The sequence below is a fragment of the Hemitrygon akajei genome, chromosome 11 (genome assembly GCF_048418815.1).
Source record: "Hemitrygon akajei chromosome 11, sHemAka1.3, whole genome shotgun sequence".
In the NCBI taxonomy this organism is placed as follows: domain Eukaryota; kingdom Metazoa; phylum Chordata; class Chondrichthyes; order Myliobatiformes; family Dasyatidae; genus Hemitrygon; species Hemitrygon akajei.
Genome location: NC_133134.1, coordinates 133,420,852 through 133,442,371, shown reverse-complemented (window position 1 = coordinate 133,442,371; position 21,520 = coordinate 133,420,852). Strand labels below are relative to the sequence as shown.

Here is a 21,520-nt window from a genome sequence, read left to right as displayed (position 1 = left end):
TATTCTGCCTGGCCACTCTTCAACCTGGCAGTAAGAACATCGAGTTTTCAAACATCTGTTCCTTTTCCCCTACTTTCCTTTTTTCTCTCCTCCTGAGATCCAACTGGCCCATCAGCCTATGCCTTTCCCTTTCCCTCTCTTCTCCTCCACATACTCCTCTCACTGGTTCCCCTCCCATCTTCTTCACTTTATTCCATGGCCATCCATCCACTCCTGTCAGATTCCAACATCTTCAGCCCTTTGTCATTTCCTTCTAGCACCTTTCAGCTTCTGAGATTATCCCTCCTTCATCTGCCTACCATTGTCCCCTCACCTCAATCTACTTATCACCTGCTAGCTCTTGCTCCACCCTTTCCCCCCAGCTTTTATACATGCTATAAACCCTCTTTCTTTTAGTCCAGATGAAAGGAATTAGTCCAAAATGCCAACTGTCCATTTCGCTCCATAGAAGCTGCCTGACATGCTGAGTTCCTTCAGTGCTTTGTGTGTTACTCTACAGTATACCATCACAAAAATTGACTCCATTGAAAGAAGTGTTTTTTTAATACACAAAAGATAGGTTACAACATTCTAGGACTAATTGGGATACGCATCAACCAATTCTTAAACCCATCATCGCTGCTCAGGATACTGCTATTAATAGAGGCAGGGTACATAACACTGGTGATTCACTCAACATTTAATCAACAACTTGTTCTGAAGAGTGTCCTCAAATGAATTTTTACTTATAACAGCATTTAAGCTGGGAGCTTACCTTAATGAGTCCGTCCTAAATCTAGCTGATTGCTCAAAACAACAAATACTCTTTAAAAATTCACATTCACTAATAACATGCTGATTATAAAGTTTCTGTTCCATTGATAGACACAATAATGACACAAAAATCTATAGTCTGAGTTCTGAGGTTCTAATGAAGATAAAATGAAAGCCCAATTGTACAAATGAATGAAGACATTGGCAGCTAAAATGTGTTCATAAATTTGAAATAATAAAATTGATTTGACCAGCAAAAGTTTTTAGCTTATAAGATTAAACCAAGATGTTTCAACATTGCACATTATTTACATAATGACTTATCATTGCATCAAGTGAGACATTCAATAATTTTAAGAGGCATCATCGGCAGTATGTCTGTCTAGAATAGGGGTTCATTCCTATCCTGGGGTCCACGAACCCCTCGCATAATGATAAGTGTCCATGGCATAAAAATGTTGGGATTGCCTGGTCTAGCAGCATTCTTTTGAAATGAGAACTGTTCTAGGCGATTAAATTCATAAAGTTCAATCTAAGATTACTGCTTTTCAAGTAATCCCTAGCCACCAGAGACTAAATGTTGATAGGGTTTTATGATTAGCCACACAAGAAGCTATCCGGTTGGTTTCTCTACAAGCCCAGTCACTCTGGATGTTTGTTAATTCCGTGTCCTATTCTTTAGTTGGGTCCAAGCTCATACTGATTCCATGACTCTGCTTTCTAAAACAGAGCACAAATTAATTAAAAGTTTATCTGGTTGCATGAAGATTGACATATTGCTATTGACATATTTGTCACAGGCATTCAAACTTGTTTGATTTACTGTCATGAAGAGGTCAGTCAAGGGAGATAAAAAAACAGGAATGAAAAAGGGAGGGGACTACTTACGGCCAGTCAGTCAATAAAAACAGACCAGTGAAGGAGGCACAGAGAAAATGGAGCATCAGAGATGAAAGCCGGAGGAGAATCATTTAAGCAGAATCATATAATCAAAGTTGCTTTTGAGTAAAAATTGGCTTTTATATTGTTTAAAAGTGTGAGCTATATTTATAGCAGTAGTGGACTCCAATTAATTTGAACAAAATTAAAGTATTTGCTCATCCCCTCCCCAATTTTGCAACAGTAAGGGCCAAAGGGAGTTGCTTCATTTGCATCTAATTGTGTATAAATATTTAAAAAGTAATTTTAGTAATGACTCCAAAAGGAAATTAACCACCACTTGAACAAGCAATTGAAGAACCCTCATTTGGTGCTTATTTTAAAACTCTAGGAAATGTTGATGTATCTCAGGGAAAAAACTATTTGATAAAACAAAAACTGAAATAAATCAATTGCAAGATAAAAGAAAATACTGTGGCCATGCAACTCATTAAACTGCATTGAATTTCACATGAGCTTGTGATTCTACACACTGTTTTGGTGCCTCATCTGTAAATTAGATCAAATTAATGGTGTCGAGTGCTTGAGAATTAATTGTTATGGAAAACTTGATTCACAATGTGAAAATTTATTCTGTTGGTAAACTTCTATATACTGTGATTCTTAAACAAGAAGTGACTTCAATGCCTCTTTGGAAGCTGCACACTACTTTAAAGGGCTCAAAATACAATTACGCTGCAAGAGAAGATAGATAAAATTTGTGTTGTTAAAATAAACAAAATTACTGCTCAACATTCATGTATCTTTAATTTAAACCAGATTTAACACTACAAATTTAACACCCTTCCATCAGCTTACAAAGGTACATTTCAGGCAATTAAAAGCACATTTGCTTATATTAGCTAATTTATCTTTTGCTGTAACTGCAGAAACTGTTCTACAAATAAAATAAAAAGGAAGAAAAAAAGAATGCTCTTGGCAAAACTAGACATTGATTTGCCTAATGTGATCCCATGATTTATGCCTCTTGATAAGACCTGTTTAGGATTTGGATCAGGGCTACGATTAATCTTACAGAATTAACTTTATTCCACCACCTAGATGGGCCGCAGGTATTCTTATAGGGATCATTCACTCAACCTTTTTGAAGAAATTGAAACTACAAGCAGGTAACAATACTTTAATCACACCATAAAAGTGAATCAGACTGCAAGCTGACATCCCTCTCTCTGCACTGGAAACATGCATTGAGTTATTTGATTCAGAATGGAAATTTTAGCAAGATCAGGATCCTCAGAGCTCACAGATCAAAAATTCATTACACATAACCCTAACCAAAATCAATGTTGTGAACAGAGGGTTAACCAGAGGAGAACAGGCAAAAATTCCTGTATGCATTAGCAGATTTAATTCTCCCTAACACCTTCTTTCAATATAAAACAGCCCAAAATAACACCAATTGTGATGCAATGTGCAAAATTTGTCTTTGCTGAAGGATTATCATTTTCATGCTGAAAACAGCTCTGTTGATATGGTGCTGTTAATGGTCTAAAGTCCAAATTAATTTTTTTTATCCCCAGTGAGTTCTGTGACCTATTGCAAGTCTAAATATACCTTCACCCAGACTTGGCTACCCATGTAGGTTAAAGCTATGATTATTCTCAGCTTCCTAGCCTTAGGATCATAGCAGAATGCTATTTCTGACCTTCACAGCAACTCATTAGTGCATCTGGGTGTTCACTCAAACTTCATACTCAAGAAAGGGAGACTTCATCTAATTTTCTTTCTGTGCACAGGAGCAGGCAAAGTGGGAATGGAAATCTACCACTCATACCCATTTGCCAAGTACAAGCATTCAGAAACTGTACGCATGCTTTTACCAAGACCTGCTTCCTGATTTCTTGTCAGGAGAAACTTCAACCATCACTTGCACAGAGAACATGTCTTCCACTGGCAAAATGCTTGACCAACCCATGCTGGTACCTCTGAAACCCTGGCCGCATTCTCCTATAACGCTCCATCACTGCAACATGATTCGACTACCACACCATGTTGGTTTGTTTCAACATCCCTTTAAAAGAATGGCTGAAGAGGCTGCACCATATGAGTTACAAGATGACGCATGAAAACTGGAATGCATGAAAAAGGAATGATGTGCTAAGCAAAGAAAATCCAATAACACCAGCAATTGAAATTATTTTGCAACCTTCACAAATTGCATTAGGATAATCTATAACACAGCCTTAATATCATAAAGTGGCACAGAAAAAAAATCTAGATTAGATCTTCAATTGAAAACATATAGAAGTCGATTCTCTATAGGAAGTTTCCCAACTGAATGTGGAGCTGAATATCAAAAAAATACATAAAGTATAATATAATTAGTATAATATTCAGTGTTTTACTTGTAATAATGTTTTCAGTAAGCAAGCTCCTAAATGAGGAAATCAGCAAGAAAATCAGATGAAGAAAATCTGATTTGGAAACAGAAAGTACTGATAGACTCAGAGGGTCAGGCAGAATCTGTACAGTTAACATATTGGGTCTGAAGGATCATGACCAACATTTATCCAGCTTTTCTGTTTTCTTTTATTTTTACATTTCTAATAACATTATATGGTTAATTAATAATTAACTATTAGTATGGTTATATTGTATGGTTAATTAATAATAATATGGTATATTAATAACAATTATATGGTTATATGGTTAATGGAGTGCACAACTATGGAATAAGTAAGTAGCCATGTAATGAAAGGCCTCAAAGTGGGAACCATTGGTACGTTTTCTCTTTTAGATGGTACTGGAACCAGGAATATAAATATAAAACCATAGCTAATTTCCTATAGGTAATCTCGAACAATCCTTTATTCAGAATGGAATAGACAGGGTAAGTCATACTTTCAGAATGTCTGAAATGCATTCAAAGGAAAACTAGATAATGAAGCTTAAAAGGACATTGCTAAGAGTAGGTGAAGTGGGGGTAGGCATAGAAAGAAGTTAGAACAAGGCTTGAGCATTGCAGACCAATCAGATGGCTTATAGACTCTAAATAAGATTCAGGATTGTTTATTGTCATTCTTCAATACACGAGAGCAAAGGAGAACAAAATGATTGTTACTCCGGATCCAATGCAGCATTAAAAAAAACACAATAAGCATGAAGATCACAATTTTTAAAAAAAGAAAAGGAAACACAATAAATGAAAAAGCAATTCTATAAAAATAAATATACCAACACATGAATTTACACATACAGTAAATCAAGATAAATAAAGTCTTTGGATTTATTTAAAGGTGCTAAAATCCATAAGTAAGTTGTTTCATTATTCCATGTTCGCTGAACACCTATGCCCTGCCTGCTAGAGAATGCAGGATCTCCAATGGCAACACAATTTAATTCCACGTCCCATTCCCATCCTGATATGTCTATCCATGACCTCCTCTACTGTCAAGATGAAGCCACACTCAGGTTGGAGGAACAACACCTTATTTTCCATCCAGGTAGCGTCCAACTTGACGGCATTAACATTGATTTCTCTAACTTCCGTTAATGTCCCCCTCCCCTTCTTACCTCCCTTATTTATCTATCTATCTATTTTCTTTTTTTCTCTTTTCTCTCTCTGTCCCTCTCACAATAACTCCTTGCCTGCTTGCCATCTTCCTCTGGTGCTCCCCTCCCCCTCTTTCTCCCTAGGCCTCCCATCCCATGATCCTCTCCCTCCGCAGCTGTGTATCACTTTTGCCAATCAACTTTCCAGGTTTTAGCTTCATCTCTTCCCGTCCTGTCTTCTCCTATCATTTCGGATCTACCCCCTCCTCTGCCACTTTCAAATCTCTTACTATCTCTTCTTTCAGTTAGTCCTGACGAAGGGTCTCGACCCGAAACCTCGACTGTACTTCTTCCTATAGATGCTGCCTGGCCTGCTGCGTTCCACCAGCATTTTGTGTGTGTTGCTTGAATTTCCAGCATCTGCAGATTTCCTCATGTTTCCATGGTAAATATTAACTGTTTTACAGTTTCTTTCCTATTTTTGCAGTTTAAAACTGCTTGTTTCACACAATGAGGGAGAGAGCTATTTCTATTTTTTTATTGAAATTGATCTTAAACATCTAGTATTTTAAGTAGTAAGTTAATCTTGATCATTTGGAGTAAGTTATATTTCTTCCCAAAGTCAAGTAAATAAGTGAAAGTGGTAAAAATCAAGTGCAAACATAGGGTAGATAAAAAAAGGCTGTCACCTGGATAGTTAATATTTAAAGCCTTTCAGACAATGATGACAAATTATGCAAAGAGCAGTGGATCATAGCTTAGTTAAAGTATTTCTCCTTTTACCTGGCTTTGATCCTTCAGCCACGCTCCCATTATATACATGGTTCACAAACTCTGGTCTGTTATCATTCATATCAATAACATTGATGTAAAGGTCAATTGGGTTTTCCACCTTGTTTCCATTCATGTCAACTGCATGTGCTCTCAGCTGTAAACATAGAAACCAAGATATGGTCAAAACTATTTATGTAACTTGTACAGCTGAACAAATCCCAAAAGACCATTTCACACAAGAGGTACCAAACATCATGAATCAGTGATGGATGTTATTATCTATTATAAGCCTCACAGGGAATGTCCTGAAACCACATTTGACAATACGCAAGAAGAATCACAATAGCCTTTTTCAGTGTGAGAACTGTTATGGATTTACACTACTTCTTGATAACCTGGTCTGAATGAGATATATAGATAAGTGGAACTGAGAAAGACTGTCCAGTAAAATCACATTCAGCCTTCATAGCAACATGCAAATGATTATGAATCAATTCCAAGTTTTTCACATGCACTTGTCTCTTCCTCCTTCATATCATGAACTTAGTGTCCGCATGATTTTTATGCTTTGAGGTCTGAATACATATTTTCTTCCCCACAATATTCTAAAGACCAACAACACTTTTATTAGACTCTTTAACCAGGAAATGGCACCGTAGAAGTTCCCCTTATTACCAGATGGATATGGAACCATAGATTCTCTCAGGAGTATTAGAACTGATGTTAAAGTATTTGAGCAATCCAGTTTAATGAACTGGATTAATCAATTTAGTGTACTAAGTGCATAGTATAATGCTAGGAAGAAATGAAGAATTTGTTGGAAAGTTCATGGAAAATAACAATATACAACCAACTCAAACCATAGCACTGATGACAGATTATTTGGCATTTATCTGCATTATTCAGTGAAACTGACAGAAACCAACATTTTCCACGTGTATATTTTATCAAACAAATCACAAAGTTATAGTCAGTAATTCAGTGCATATCCATAAATGGCGGAGCTTGTTCTTTTTGGGGTGTGATTATTTCTCTATCTGGTATGTTTTTCCTGGCATTAAATGCTTCTAAATTACTTTAACCATGGTGTAATATGCAAAATAATAGACAATTAGATTTTCAACCTTGTTAATCTAAAACAAAAGGCCATTCTTATTTCTTCACAGAACTTCAAAGGTTTTCTAACCCTGACTCCCCTTAAGTAGGACAAACACTTAAGCTGCTTACTTTCTCCTCATTGAGATTTGTGTCCAACTAGGAACTCAAATATAATTTTAATTTGTTCAATGCTTTACCCATGAAGGTCATGATCACGTAAGTTCTTAGAGGAGCATGCATGCTTGTGGTAACTACTGGCACTGAAAATATTTGTTGTAATTGGAACAGTGCCACCTGGTGTGCAGAAGATGGCTCAATAATAGAAGCATCCCTTTACCTACTTGCACACATTCAACCCCTCATGAAGAGCCAGGCATTCATCTTAGTGGATCAATCAAATGGTGCCACAATGCTGATTTACTTTTCCTTCAGTCCAAATTGAGCATGGTCGTTTGTCTGTATTGCAGCCTATTCTAATACATAGACAGTACTAAGCAACAGTCTTGGGCACCCTACATATTTTTTAAAATACACTTTGTTTTAGATGTTGATGTTTTGGTTTCTACATTTGTGTGTCAGTAAAAAAAGGAGCAAAGTTTAGATTTCTAAACATTCATTTTCAAAAAAAAGATGTTACAGAGAACTTTTGTAATTTGATAAAGAAAGTAACATATTAAGTTATAGACCACTCTTCACATAAAAACTTAATTACTTTGTGAGAAAAAAGCCCAGTGCATGATTAAACAAAGATAACAAACAGTTGCTAATGATCAATGACATAATCAGTTGACTGAACTGAACTGATTAACTGAAACAGAAATGGATGGAAAAGGAATCAAACTGGGCAGAGGACAACCAAACTAGAAGATGAGGCTGTGGCTGATGTGACAGTTTTAACCTTCAAATCATCAACCCTTACACCATGGCAAGAGTGAGTATAGCAACAAGAAACAAGGTAGTCATCCTGCATCAGCAAGGTCTTATCTAAGCAGTAATGTTGTGATGGATAGGAGTTTCAAGCTTTCCTGAAGAAGCATAAAGAAATGGGAAAGACTGAGGACCAGAAACTGATTGCAACAGATGAGAGACACATCAAACTGGTGCCCTTTCTAAATCAGAAGGAGTCCAGCACTGTTATCAGCTCTGAACCCACAGAAACCACTGGAACTTAATCACACTTCGCTACAGTCTGCAGAGGTCTTGTCTGAAGTCATCTTATGAAAGAGTTGCTGCTTTTCCTCTGAAATGAGGAATTTCTCTGATTCCTCTGAAATGAAAACAACGTTACCTCCGCACAAAAACACAAGGACCAGAGTACTGAACAACAAGTGCTCTGGTCTGACAAGTCAAAATTTGAAATTTTTGGCTCAAACAGGAGGCAGTTTATCCATAAAAGAGTTGAAGACACTACATGAATTGGAGTCTACAGCCAGCAGTGAAGCACAGTGGAGGTACCCTGCAGGTATGGTGCTGCATTTTTGCAGATGAAATTGGTGATCAGGTCAAAATTAATAGAATCCTCAAAGCTGAGAAGTACAAGCAGACTCTCACCCATCATGCAATACCACCAGGGAGGCGCCTGAACAGTCCCAAATTCATTCTGGGGTAGGACAATGTCCCCAAGCACACGGCCAAGGTCATAAAGAACTATCTTCAGTGAAATGGAAAACAAAGAGTTTGGCAAAATATGATATGGCCTCTACGGAGCCCTGGTGTCAATTATCATTGAGACTGTCTGGGGAGACAAAACCAAGCAAGATAGCCAAAGTTTGCAGAACTGTGGCAAGTTGTTCAAGATTCTTGGAACAACCAACCAGTCAATGTTCTTAACAGTGCACCTATTAGAATTGATGCAGTTTAAAGGGCAAAGGTTAATCACACCAAAAATTGATTTGGTTTAGATTTTTTTTACTGTTATTTACTGCTCTCTATAGTATTTTATTGGTACTTAAAAACTTTCAATTTTATTATTTTTGAAAGCATCTTTGTTTTACATAATTTTGTTACATGTGCCTAAGACCTTTGCACAGTATTAGACAAGCAGAAACTAGCTTTGTTCCACAGTGATCTTCTTGAAAATTGCTTGCCACAAGAATCATGAGGGTCTCAGTAGATTCCTCCACAAATGGAAAATCATTTTGCAGACACTGCTATCCTAAGAGGTCTCGATTGATCAAAAATGCCTCCTGGGGACACAGCCTGTCTGAGGGGTCCAAGTCCCAGAGCATATCAAAGTGACATATTTGGACAACGATTTAAGAGCCGGGCCAGATTGAAAGGATCAAGGTGTCAGGGCCGAAGGTGAGCGATGGGCTGGTTTAGCTCACTGCTCCCTAAATTTTACTTGGCTCTGCCTTGAACTGAGGCTGTGGCTTCATGTCTGTGGACAGGCTCTCTTTCGTGGACGTCAGTTCTGAATGCTATTTGCTTGCTTTTATTGTTTGCATGATTTGTGTTTTTTTTCCTCTGCACATTGGGTGTTTGATAGTCTTTTTTTAATAAGTTCTTCTGGGTTTCTTTATTTTGTGGCTGCCCGTATGGAGACGAATCTCAAGGTTATATAATGTACACATCACATACTTTGATAACAAATATACTTGGAACTTTGGACCCCCCTTAAACTTTCCACACTCCTCTCATTGGTTAAATAGTTCCATTTACTATCGAAGAATGTATACAATATACAACCTGATGGTGCTAAATGGCAACTCCTTTGCTTGTGTCTTCAGAAACAGCTCTATTTCCATCTTTAATATCTCTATTTTTCACTTTCAAGGTTCTTTTGAAGACCCTGACCCGGAGTTACACGCTGACTTCAGTTCTTTGCGGGAATGGGACCCACTCTCCGGGTTTCATGACTGGCCATTATCCGACATGCCAAGGGCTCGGCCTAAGAGTTCGGCTCGCCTTTGGACGCCTGGGATCTCAGGGCTCTGGAGATGGGCGGATCCAGGGTGGGTGTCCTGACAGACCGTGTGTCGTGGAAGCTGGAAGATCTTTGGCTGTGTGCCCAGAGACCTGAGATCTGTAGGCACAGAGCTTGGAAAAAGTGATGCAATGGACTTTTAACATCGTAAATCAGTGAATTGTTTGTTATGTATCCCCTCTCGCTGTGAAAACGGAAACATCTCTTTCTCCCTTATTAGGGACAGAGAGAATCTGTGGTATGTCGAATACTGGATGAACGTGTAGTCTTTGGGGTACTGCAAGTCTGTGTCTTTGCTGTTGCTTTTGCTGCATGTTTGAGTGTTTGGTGGTGGGTGCCAATGCTTTTTTTTGTCTATTGTCTATTAGATAGATAGATAGATAGATAGATACTTTATTCATCCCCATGGGGAAATTCAACTTTTTTCCAATGTCCCATACACTTGTTGTAGCAAAACTAATTATATACAATACTTAACTCAGTAAAAAATATGATATGCATCTAAATCACTATCTCAAAAAGCATTGATAATAGCTTTTAAAAAGTTCTTAAGTCCTGGCGGTAGAATTGTAAAGCCTAATGGCATTGGGGAGTATTGACCTCTATCATCATCAGCATCCTCCATCCACCAAGCAAGCAATAGCAAACCCCCCAGGAAAAACCATGATCTGTAGTGCAACAATAGCTAATCGTTCACCCCAACAATTTGACATACCACAGGTTCTGTCTCTACCCCCCCCCCCCCACCCAATAAAGGGACAGAAAAGTGTCTGTCACGCAGCAAGAGGGCAGATTAACAAGACAAAAAAAAAAACTCGCTGATTTATGGTCTTCTGCATTTTTTTTCCACGTTCTCCAACTCAAGAATCAGCAACAAACTCTCCCCCACCAACGAGAGAGAGGGAGAGAGCGAGAGAGAGAGAGATAGATAGATAGATAGATCCGAGTACAGTGCCTTCCGACAGTTGATCTGCTGTTCCCGTTATTCCATTTTCTCCTACAACAATTCAGCTAGCGGTACCAGCTTTGAATTGGCTTATCCACGGGACTGCAAAGCCTTGGAACCCTGAAGGCACACTTGTCTTCTAGGCTGATTCCTTGGGATATCAGAAAGCAGCTGGTTGGCGAGCCGCGGGAGGGGATCCCATTGCTGCAAGGAACCGAAGTTTGAGTATAGCTCTAGGTCAGGGTCTTTGACAGAACCCCATTCACCTTGAAAAGGAAAAAGGGTGTCATTATAGGTAGCAGTTAAGCTGTTAACGCAGATGAATGAGCTCAAAGAAGTCACTATCTAGTGCCATCGTAGCTTTGATACATCATCCATTCATTAAGTAGCAAAATTCCTCTGCACCAAAGAAGTATTGCTTAGATTGTGATATGTCCCATTAGTAAGTGGCTGCAAAAATTGTACCTATACGATGACAGCTGTAAGAACCTGCAAAACACCGAAAGGGGTAAAGCCACACTGAAACTGAAAACAACACACACAAAATGCTGGTGGAACGCAGCAGGCCAGGCAGCATCTATAGGAAGAAGTACAGCTGACGTTTCAGGCCGAGACCCTTTGTCAGGACTGAAATTGAAAATGTCTATTTTAATACTGCATTTCACAGGGTAATCCAATAACACAATGTGAACCTTTCAAATGATATTGATACAACTTTCACCTGCAGCACCAGGGACACACGCACTGCTGTTTGAGTAACGAAAGATATGCAGAGCAATTGCTAAGCTTTGGTTCAAGAACAGGTATGTGGAATTATGTCAAAGATCATCCATGAGTTTATGTAATAATAGAACTCTTCCGAGTGGGCTAAGTGGACTACTATGCCCAATGGTCACTTTATTATGTACCCCCTATACCCAAGTAGGTTGTCTCTGAGTGTATGCTCACGGTCTGCTGCTGTAGCCCATCCATTTCAAGGTTTGACATGTTGTGCACTCGGAAATGCTCTTCTCCACACCACCGTTGTTACACGTGGTTATTTGAGTTACTGACACCTTCCTATCAGCTTGTACCAATCTGGCCATTACCCTCTCCTCTCTCATTAACAAGGCATTTTTGCCCACAGAAATCCACCCATTGGATTTTATTTGTGTTTTTCACACCATTTATGTAAACTCCAAAGACTGTTGTGGTGAAAATCCCAAGAAATTAGCAGTTTCTGAGACACTCAGATCACCCCATCTGGCAACAATTATTCCACTATCAAAGTCACTTAGATCACATTTCCTCCCTATTTTGTCGTTTGGTCTGAACAACAACTGAACCTCTTGAGTATATCTACATACTTTTATGCAGAGAGTTGCTGCCACGTGATTGGCTGGTATTTGCATTATCGAGGTGTGTAGGTGGACCTATTAAAATAGCCACTGAGTGTATATGCAAAAGGTGCAAAGCTGCAAGAAGATGATCAATGTGACAGATCATTAAAGTAGGAATGTATTCAACCGAGACACAATTTGTGTGTTCTATTCAGGTGCTATACATTGAGGTTGCACACTGAAAGAACATTGTGCTCGTTGCACAATGCTGGTACCATTTGAAAAACTTTGGCTGAACAAAAGTCACAGCCTCCAAGGTGCATGGAGACAAAATAGCAACTCCAGGGTACTGTCACTTGGATTTTGGGTTTTTACAATTCTGCTCCTACTTTGCTACCTGAACCAGTTAAAATGCAGTGGAAATGATTGTCAATGCACTGCATTAGTACAATGACAAAGTCATTGAAATTAAAGATAGCTTTGAGATTTCATACTAGTGTAGTTTAAGGTGGTAATCCTGACACTTTTCAGCATTTCTTTATAGACCACATTATTTGTTGCCTTCTCTAGGGGAATAAAGGGTAATAACTAGCATAAGCTCAAGGCCTTAATATTGTACAATTTCTTAAAATTCTATACTTATTTAATGAATTCAAAGGCTGTTTTGAATGGTATGCAGAGTTGTGATGACTGCCAGTCAATTACGTAGCTGACATACAATCACTTCTGTACGTACCTCAAAATGCAAAGTATTTTGCAAGAACCTTTCTTTAATTACTTATGGATACTATTTCATTCTCTATTTGTGTGTGTGTGTTCAATATTTGTTTTGCAATTAGTCTAATTTTTAAAATATTAATTAAAATTTTCTTCCTGCACTATTATATGAAAGTCCTTTAACCTGAATGGCTCATCATCCATTAAGCTTCACAAATCCTGGAAGTGCTGTTGCCTGTAGATTTTGGACCTTTGTTTGCACGTGTCAGTGCAGCTTCAGCAGCATTTCCCTGCCAAAGGGGAAGGGGGAACAAAAATAGAGCAAGGACAAGGCGCACAAGGTGGATTTGCCCGGACTTTCTTGAAACCTGCTCAATGATGCAAAGAAACTGAAGCAAGACAAAGTGACCACAGATAAAATGCTATAAACTATAAACAGTATAAAGGAATATTGCTACAAACTTTATGAAATTCTCACTGAGCTTTCTTAACTTCTTTTAAACACAAGACTGTTTATGTGTGACTAGCTCTCACCAAACCATCCCCACAGAAAGTAAAGCTTTTCTTAACTTAAGTCTTAGAATATTAAGTTATAAAAGTGACATGTCAGTATTTATTGATGAATTGGATATTGTACTTGAAATATGCAGACAAAGAGGAGAGAAAGTTGTTTTATTTTTATTTAAAGATACAGCAGGGTAATTTTAGGGGTCATTCTGGCATATGAAAATATGGATGGCATAATTATGGATTAACTAAATTGAGAACCAGTTTCAAGAATTTTTGTGTACAATTTAACTTCCAACTGATACTTTTTAGTTAATCCACTATAATGCTATTCATCATTATATAACCCCAGAAATATCCCTAAGAGTATCTAACCCTCTGGCCCAGTGATCCCCACTGCACAATTACACCTATGTGAGCCTACTAACCCATGCATCATTGGAATATGAGAGGAAACCCACACAGTCTTGGGGAGAACATACAACCTCCTGACAGACAATGGTGGATCTGAACCTGGGTTGCTGGTGCTACATTGGTGCAACTCTAACTATCACACTAGTAAAAACTTTTAGTTACTGGAGCCAGAAAGCAAGCATTCAGATTCCCAGGAATCCAGAGGATTATCTGTCATCACACAAACACTACAACCAGAAATAGTTTATTTTTAAATTGGACAATCAAGCTAATCATCCCCAAATTAGATTAGATTAGATTGGATTCAATTTTATTGTCACTGTGCCGAGTACAGATACAAAGCCAAATGAAATCCAGTTAGCATCTAAGCAAAAATGCAAAGAATAGTGTTATTTACAAAATAACTGCAATTAAAAAGTAAGTTCTACAGCACACAAATATAAACGTACTGAGACAGTACAATATGGGTGCAATACTGTTTAGCGCTGTGATGTGAGGTTCAGCAGGGTCACAGCCTCAGGGAAGAAGCTCTTCCTGAGCCTGCTGGTGCGGGAGCGGAGGCTCCTGTAGCGCCTCCAGATGGGAGGAGAGTAAAAAGTCCATGGTTAGGGTGAGATGCATCCTTGACAATGCTTTTTGCCTTGCCCAGGCAGTGTTTATGGTAGATGTTCTCAATGGTGGGCAATTGGGTGTCGATAATCCGCTGGGCAGTTTTCGCCACACGCTGGAGTGCTTTGCGGTCCGATACGGGACAAATACCATACCACACTGAGATGCAGTTGGTGAGTATGCTCCCAATGGTACAGTGGTAAAAATCCGTCAGTTTCCTGGGTCAGAGGTGAGCTTTCTTGATGCTCTGCAGGAAATAAAGGCACTGTTGCACCTTTTTGATCTGGATAGAGGAGTTCGGGGGCCAGGCGAGATCATCAGAAATGCGGACACCAAGGAATTTGAAGCTTGATACACTCTCCACTACAACGCCATTGATGTAGATGGGGGCCTGAGTGTGGCTCCTAGCATGCCTGAAGTCCACAAAGATCTTCTTGGTCTTCTGGGTGTTAGGGGCCAGGTTGTTGTCGGCACACCATGCGGCCAGGTACCGGACCTCGTCCCTGTAGGCCATCTCGTCATCCCCTCTGATCAGGCCAACCACCATAATCAACCACGAACTTGATTATGGAGTTAAAACCATGTACAGGAACACAGTCATAGGTGAAAAGGGAGTGCAGAAGAGGGCTCAGCACACAGCCTTGAGGCACACTGGTGTTCAGAGTTAGAGTGGAGGAGGAGAGCTCGTCTAATTTAACAGATTGAGGTCTGTTAGTCAGAAAGTCCAAGGTCCAATTGCAGAGGGATGAGCTGATACCAAGCAGGCGAAGTTTGGTGATCAGCTTGGAGGGAGTCACAGTATTGAATGCCGAACAAAAGTCAATGAATAGCATTCTGACGTAAGAGTTGGGGCTGTCCAGGTGGGTCAGGGCAGAGTGAAGTGCCGTGGAGATGGCGTTCTCTGTTGACCTGTTGGTGCGATAGGCAAATTGATGGGGGTCCAGGATAGTGGGCAGACAGGATTTCAGATGTGGTAGAACCGGTTTCTCAAAGCACTTTACAGTGATGGGGGTGAGTGCAACTGGGCGGAAGTCATTTAGGCCCGTGGAAGTGGAATGTTTTGGCACTGGCACGATGGTGGTGATCTTGAAGCTTGTGTGGTCAACTGCCTGGGCCAGGGACAGATTGAAAATGTCCGTGAAGACCCCGGCCAACTGCCCTGCACAGACTCTGAGAACACGGCCAGGTATTCCATTTTATTGGAAATTATTGAACAAAGGTAAATATTGCACTGACAAATATATATGTTTATGCTTATCTTAGAGATGGTGGCCTAAAAATGGGGCTTATTCTTGCTCTCTATAACACTATGGTCAATATTTTTAAATGCCATTATATGCAGAATACAATTCAGCAATGTCGACAATTATTTTAATTCATTCAGCATTCCCTGCCTCTTACTTTGTTCATGAATAGCAATGAAAAGGGTACTTCCAAACTGAGAAGCAAGTCAATAAATTTATTTTCAAGGAAAAAGCAGTGTCATAATCTAAATACTGTACAATATTTTTGAAAGATAATCAGTATATAAAAACAATTAAATTTTCAGTCTAATAGTATTCAGAAATACTCTTAAATAATGTGATACAACTCATAACATCCTTCAAAACATATATGAGACACATGCCTCACAATTGCTACTTATTTAATCGTAAGATCTTTGCTTCATGAATACATCTCATGCATTGCACTGGCCCTGCAAAGACTGAGCTCATTGGTTCTGAATTTTCTGGAGAAATGCTGGTATTTCTCCACATTACTGACAATGATCAGAGCTTGAGCTCAAGGAGGTGTGAAAGCAAATCTCCAAAATCATTGATAGGTCTTCATTATTGTCATTCCATATGCATTCTGAGGTGCAACTTCAACTTCTCACAGTCTTTCAGCATCTGTGTAGGGAAATACGCCTCTTAAACTAAGCCGGGCTACACCTCGATCAGATTTAGCAACCGCATGTGTTTCAACAGTAAGGAACAATTCTGAAGGAATGCCTAGTAAAGTAATTTTGAATACTTTTAGTTAATTGAATGAGCACAAATTTACGGCTTCTAAAAGTTATCTTGTTTTCTGATCATAAATACTTTTTTTTATTCTTTTAACAGTACAACTAAAGTTGAAAGTTTGTTCAATATGTATGATTGTAGGAAACATTCACAAGCATTCAAACATGGATAAATTTGACAGCTGATAATCCCAGGAGTGCGGCAAAACCAACCAGTAAAGCACTTGTGTGTGAAGTTTCCCGATTACATTAAACAGCCCATTGCTCTGCCAAGCCTTTGTTTCCATTGGACATTTGAAGTGTGGACTAATAGGTAGGAGAGTGGCTTGTGTGGGAGGTTTGCTGCTCAATGTAAGTTCAGTGCCTTTATACACCATTTACATTATAAAGATATTATTGCCTACCATTATTGTATATTCAAAGCAATAAATTACCTAATAATATTAGCAATCCCAACAGTGTGTAAAATGTATTAATCATACTGCAGGTTTAGCTGAAAAATAAATGACCCTCGTTTTGTTGGTGCAGCGTTCTCTGAGCACCACATTCTCTCAGGCTTTTCTCTTCAATTACTCCCACCTATCAACTGGCACTTGAGAAGCTAAGGTGTTATTCCAATTGCAAACAAACTGCGACAAATATGTAAATTTATGCAAATAAATTCTTAAAATGATTCCTTTTCTGTATCATCTCCCAGCAGAAGTACCTAACTTCATTAAGTTTTTCCACTTGTGCACACATTTCGAGATATTAACGTTTTCACAGTCCAAACACATTTTCCACTGTTAGTCAGGTAGGATAAGTTTGAACACACCTGCCGTTTTGCATCCTTTGGCATTTTGTTAAATTTCACAATGACTGAGCTACTGACAAGAAGCATTCAATGTAGATAGAGATTTTATAAAATCTCTACATTTGCAGCATAGCATTTTCCCTAAAAGCTAAAAGTCTGGACATTTGGGGTGCATATTATTGCTTCAACACCGTGTACAATATACTGAAGGAAATGAAACCAAGTACTGATAGCAGAATCCATCTGATTTCATTTTCATTTAAATTAATGAAGGAAATGTGATAATTCAGAACTAAGCACCTGATCCTTGATAACTTTGTGCAATGACAAGGCTGTGCTTAATGCCAGGCAAAGGCCAGCATGGTATCCTATTGGTTAGGAAAATGATTTGCAGTGCAGGCGACCTGGGTTCAATTTCAGCCACGTGGAAAGAGTTTGTACATTCTCCCCATGACTGCATGGGTTTCCTCCCGCATCCAAAGACCTACTGGTTGGTAGGTCATTGGGAATTGTCCTGTGATTAGGCTAGGATTAAATCAAGGGATTGCTGGGCAGCATGTCTCGAAGGGTCAGGAGGGTTAAGCGAATTTTTTTTTCCTAATTATCTATTATCATCCATCAGCTTTTTTCTTCGGTAGTTGGTAGGGGGTTGACTTTTTTTATATAAAAAATTTTCTTTTATGATGTATGACCTATCTTTAAATTTTTGATTACAGAGTGGTATACCTTTATGTGATATGCTATAACATTTTGATCAATTTTATTACAATATATGAATGTACACAATTTATGTTGAGATGTATCTATGTGTTGCACTCTGTAAATCTTGTTTTTCTTCTGAATAAAAGTATTGTAAAAAGAAAGGAGGGCTATCCAAAGCTGCATCTCAATAAATACATTTAAAAAGTAAATGAAAATAAACCTCTTTCTGCCTACTGCTCAGAAGGAACTCCAAGTACATAAAGTGCAGACAATCAATACATATATTTTTGAAATGTCCCAGTACCTAAAGTACCAACTGTTTTCTCTTAAAAGCACAGTAAATGAAATAACTTCTTCACTAACACAGAACTCTTCAAGGCATCAATGAACAACCTGTGATGTACAGCAGTGATCAGCTGTGATCTCTTAGATCCAGTGGACACCGTTATCACAAACATCTACTGTACATGGCACTTTGCCATAGAAAAGCAGCATCCATCATCAAAGATCCCCACCACCCAGACCATGCTCTTTTCTCGCTGCTGCCATCCAGCAGAACGTACAAGTGCCTCAGGGCTCGCACCATCAGATTCAAGAACAGTTACTACCCCTCAACTATCAGGCTCTTTAACAAAAGAGTATAACTACATTCATCTATTGAGATGTTTCCACAACCAATAATCTCATTTTATGGATGCTTTACCTTGTTATTTTATGCTCTTGTTATTTATTGCTATTCATTTACATTTGCATTTGCCCAGTTTGTTGTCTTCTATGCTTTTGCTCTCTCATTGATCCTGTTTACAGTTACTACTCTATAGACTTGCTGAGTATGCTGACAGGAAAAAGAATCTCAAGGTTGTATGAGGTGACATGTATGTACTCTGATAATAAATTTTACTTTAAACTTTGAACATCCTCATTATGTGCAATGTCATATGAAGTGGATGATCATGGTCTTCCATTTGTCTTTAATATGAGAAGTTCTAATAAGCTCTTTAAAACCTTTGTCTGTCCATCTCTTGATGTAACCCATGAATGTCATGCGCTGTTGACCATGGCTTTTTCTTCCATCAGTTTTTCCCATCACTACAAAATATCTGAGTTTGCCTTTACTCACTAAATGTCCCAAAAATTCCAGCTGCCATTTCCTGATTGATGATATCAGCTCTCTTCCTACTCTGGTTGTTTGCAACACTTCCTCCTTTGTTACTCTGTCCTTCATTAGATTTCCATCATTCATCTCAAAATCCACATCTCTGCAGCTTCATATTTCCTTCATTTTGCTTTGATATTGTCCAACATTTGCTTCCATTTGTTACTGTGGAATGAACTGAGCACTACAAATTCAGAATTGTACTCAGAAAAATTGTATCTTGTATCTTATTCAAATGCTCAAATGTGCATTTAGCATTCCCAAACATCCTAATTTCAACATCAGCTGATAGGGAATATGATAACACCTGCCGATCACCTAAGTAATCAATCTTCAGTGTTTGTTTAATTGATTCATTGCCCACTTTCAGTCTGCATTTGTGTATTTCTTTCTCCTTTGTGACAATTATACGTTTGGTCTTGCACTTAATGGTCAATCCTCTCTTTGCACTTTCTTTGATGAATTTATCTAATCTTTCCTGGAGCTTCTCTTTAGAAGTAGCTATCAGTACTCCGTTGTCTGCGTATTGTCAGTTCAAATTGTATCATGCCTGGAATACTGCTAATTTCTATTAGAATCTTCTCACTATGAAGGTTGAATAGGTCCGGTGAGAAAACACAACCCTGTCTGACTCCCCTCTTAATCTGCACAAAATCATTCATTTCATTTCCAACTCTCAATCCTGCTCTTTGATCCCAATATAAATTTCTGATAATTCTGATATCTTTCCCATCAACATCTAAGTGCAGAAGGATTTTTATAAGCTCCCTCCAAGTCTCACTTTATCAAAAGCTTTGGTATAATTGATGAAACATAGGTATAGGTCTTTCTGGATTTCTATGTCATGTTCACAAATCTTTCTAAGGGTGGAGATTGCATTTTCCATTCCACTACCTTCAGTGAAGCTGCACTGCTCTTGTAGAATCTCAGAGTTCATGCTTTTTCTTGCTCTCATCATGATGAGTCATAGCATGACATTCACAACATGACTCATCAAACTAATTGTGTGGTGTAACTCACATTCATTTGTCCAGTGAACAGGCTGTCCAAAATTTAAATGATCTTTAACTCAATGGAGTGAACAGTCCACACACGGCAGTACATTTGAAGGTCATAAAGTCAGTTGGATCCTGGTTATTTTGAGATCCAAAGGTCCTTCAGAAGTCAAAAATGAGGCATAAAACTTGGTGGTTACATCCGTTTATTAAGTGAAAACAAAAAGAAAGACGACAAAGAACAAAGCAGTTTTAGTCACCTTGTACTAAAAACTAGCTCAAACTAGAAAGAGAACAAGACAGATTCAGTGGTATGATACTGCTGTAGGAAACTAAGAAGCTTCTAGAAAAACGCAAAATCCACTACACTACACTTACTGGAAAATTCACTGAACAATTACATTTATTTTGGGTGATTATCTAAAAATACAAGCAGGCACAGGAGAATTTAACCTACAAGAAAAATAACAATTTTACACTCTAATCCAATGCAGAAACGGAACATCTGGTCCAAGTCATCCAAAGTCTTCCCACAGCAACCATGGCAACTTTGGAAAACCTCAAAGAGTGAATACATTCGTCAGAGAGTTGCAGATAGAATGCAGGTCTTTGTTCCGCTCTTCAGGTGGTTGAGTACAAGACCCATCCTCCCATGTCATCTGATCAGCCACAAACACAAGCAATATTTGCATAATGCAGCTTGAGCTCTACCAACTTGCCCCTGCTGCCCCACACTCTCCAGTGAAGGGAGACAAAAAATTCATGGTCTATGGGCTGTGGTGATTTGAGTCATTCAGTAAGTACCAGAGTAATGGACTGCTTACAACTCAAGGTACTGCAAAAATACCTTCAATGCTCTATCTTAAAATCTTCAAATTCCTGAGGTAAGCATATCAATGCCAACATGCCCAATATTGAGACCCTACTTCCACCCATTCAGCTGTGGAGGTTAGGTCACATTGCTAACATGCCAAAACTAATGCACTGTTCCTAGCTCTGTACTGGGAGGAGATAGGCAGACAAAACTAACACTTCAAGGATGTGCTCAAGGCCTCAGTGTTCCCACAGGCTTTTAGAAATCTCTAGCCCATGATCAAATGCCAGGAGGGTATTTGGAATGGTACGGGAGTATGTATGCAGCAGAAGAAAATAACTACTTTTAAAAAAACAACTTATTTACCATTCTCATCCGCCATTTAAACTACCCCATCTAAGAAAGTATGTGATCTCCATGCTAGCCTCAATTGCCACCTCAGTACTCAAAAAAACTGGAGTGAAGGCAAATTCCCCTTGATTCCAAGCAATGGCTTAATAATTATAATAATAAAGTACATACAGTATGTTTGCTTCTTCCCCTAGATGTCCAATCTCCACTCAT

At 38.7% G+C, this 21,520-nt stretch overlaps 1 protein-coding gene across 2 annotated transcripts in view; it reads right to left on the bottom strand.

Moving 5' to 3' along the window:
• Positions 1-21,520, bottom strand: part of LOC140736017 (cadherin-4-like) — a 693,508-nt gene that overhangs the window by 91,522 nt on the left and 580,466 nt on the right. For both annotated transcript variants that reach the window (XM_073061696.1, XM_073061697.1), the window contains one exon: positions 5,968-6,112. In XM_073061696.1, coding sequence (XP_072917797.1) covers positions 5,968-6,112 — 145 coding nt within the window. The remainder of the gene's footprint in view (positions 1-5,967; positions 6,113-21,520) is intronic.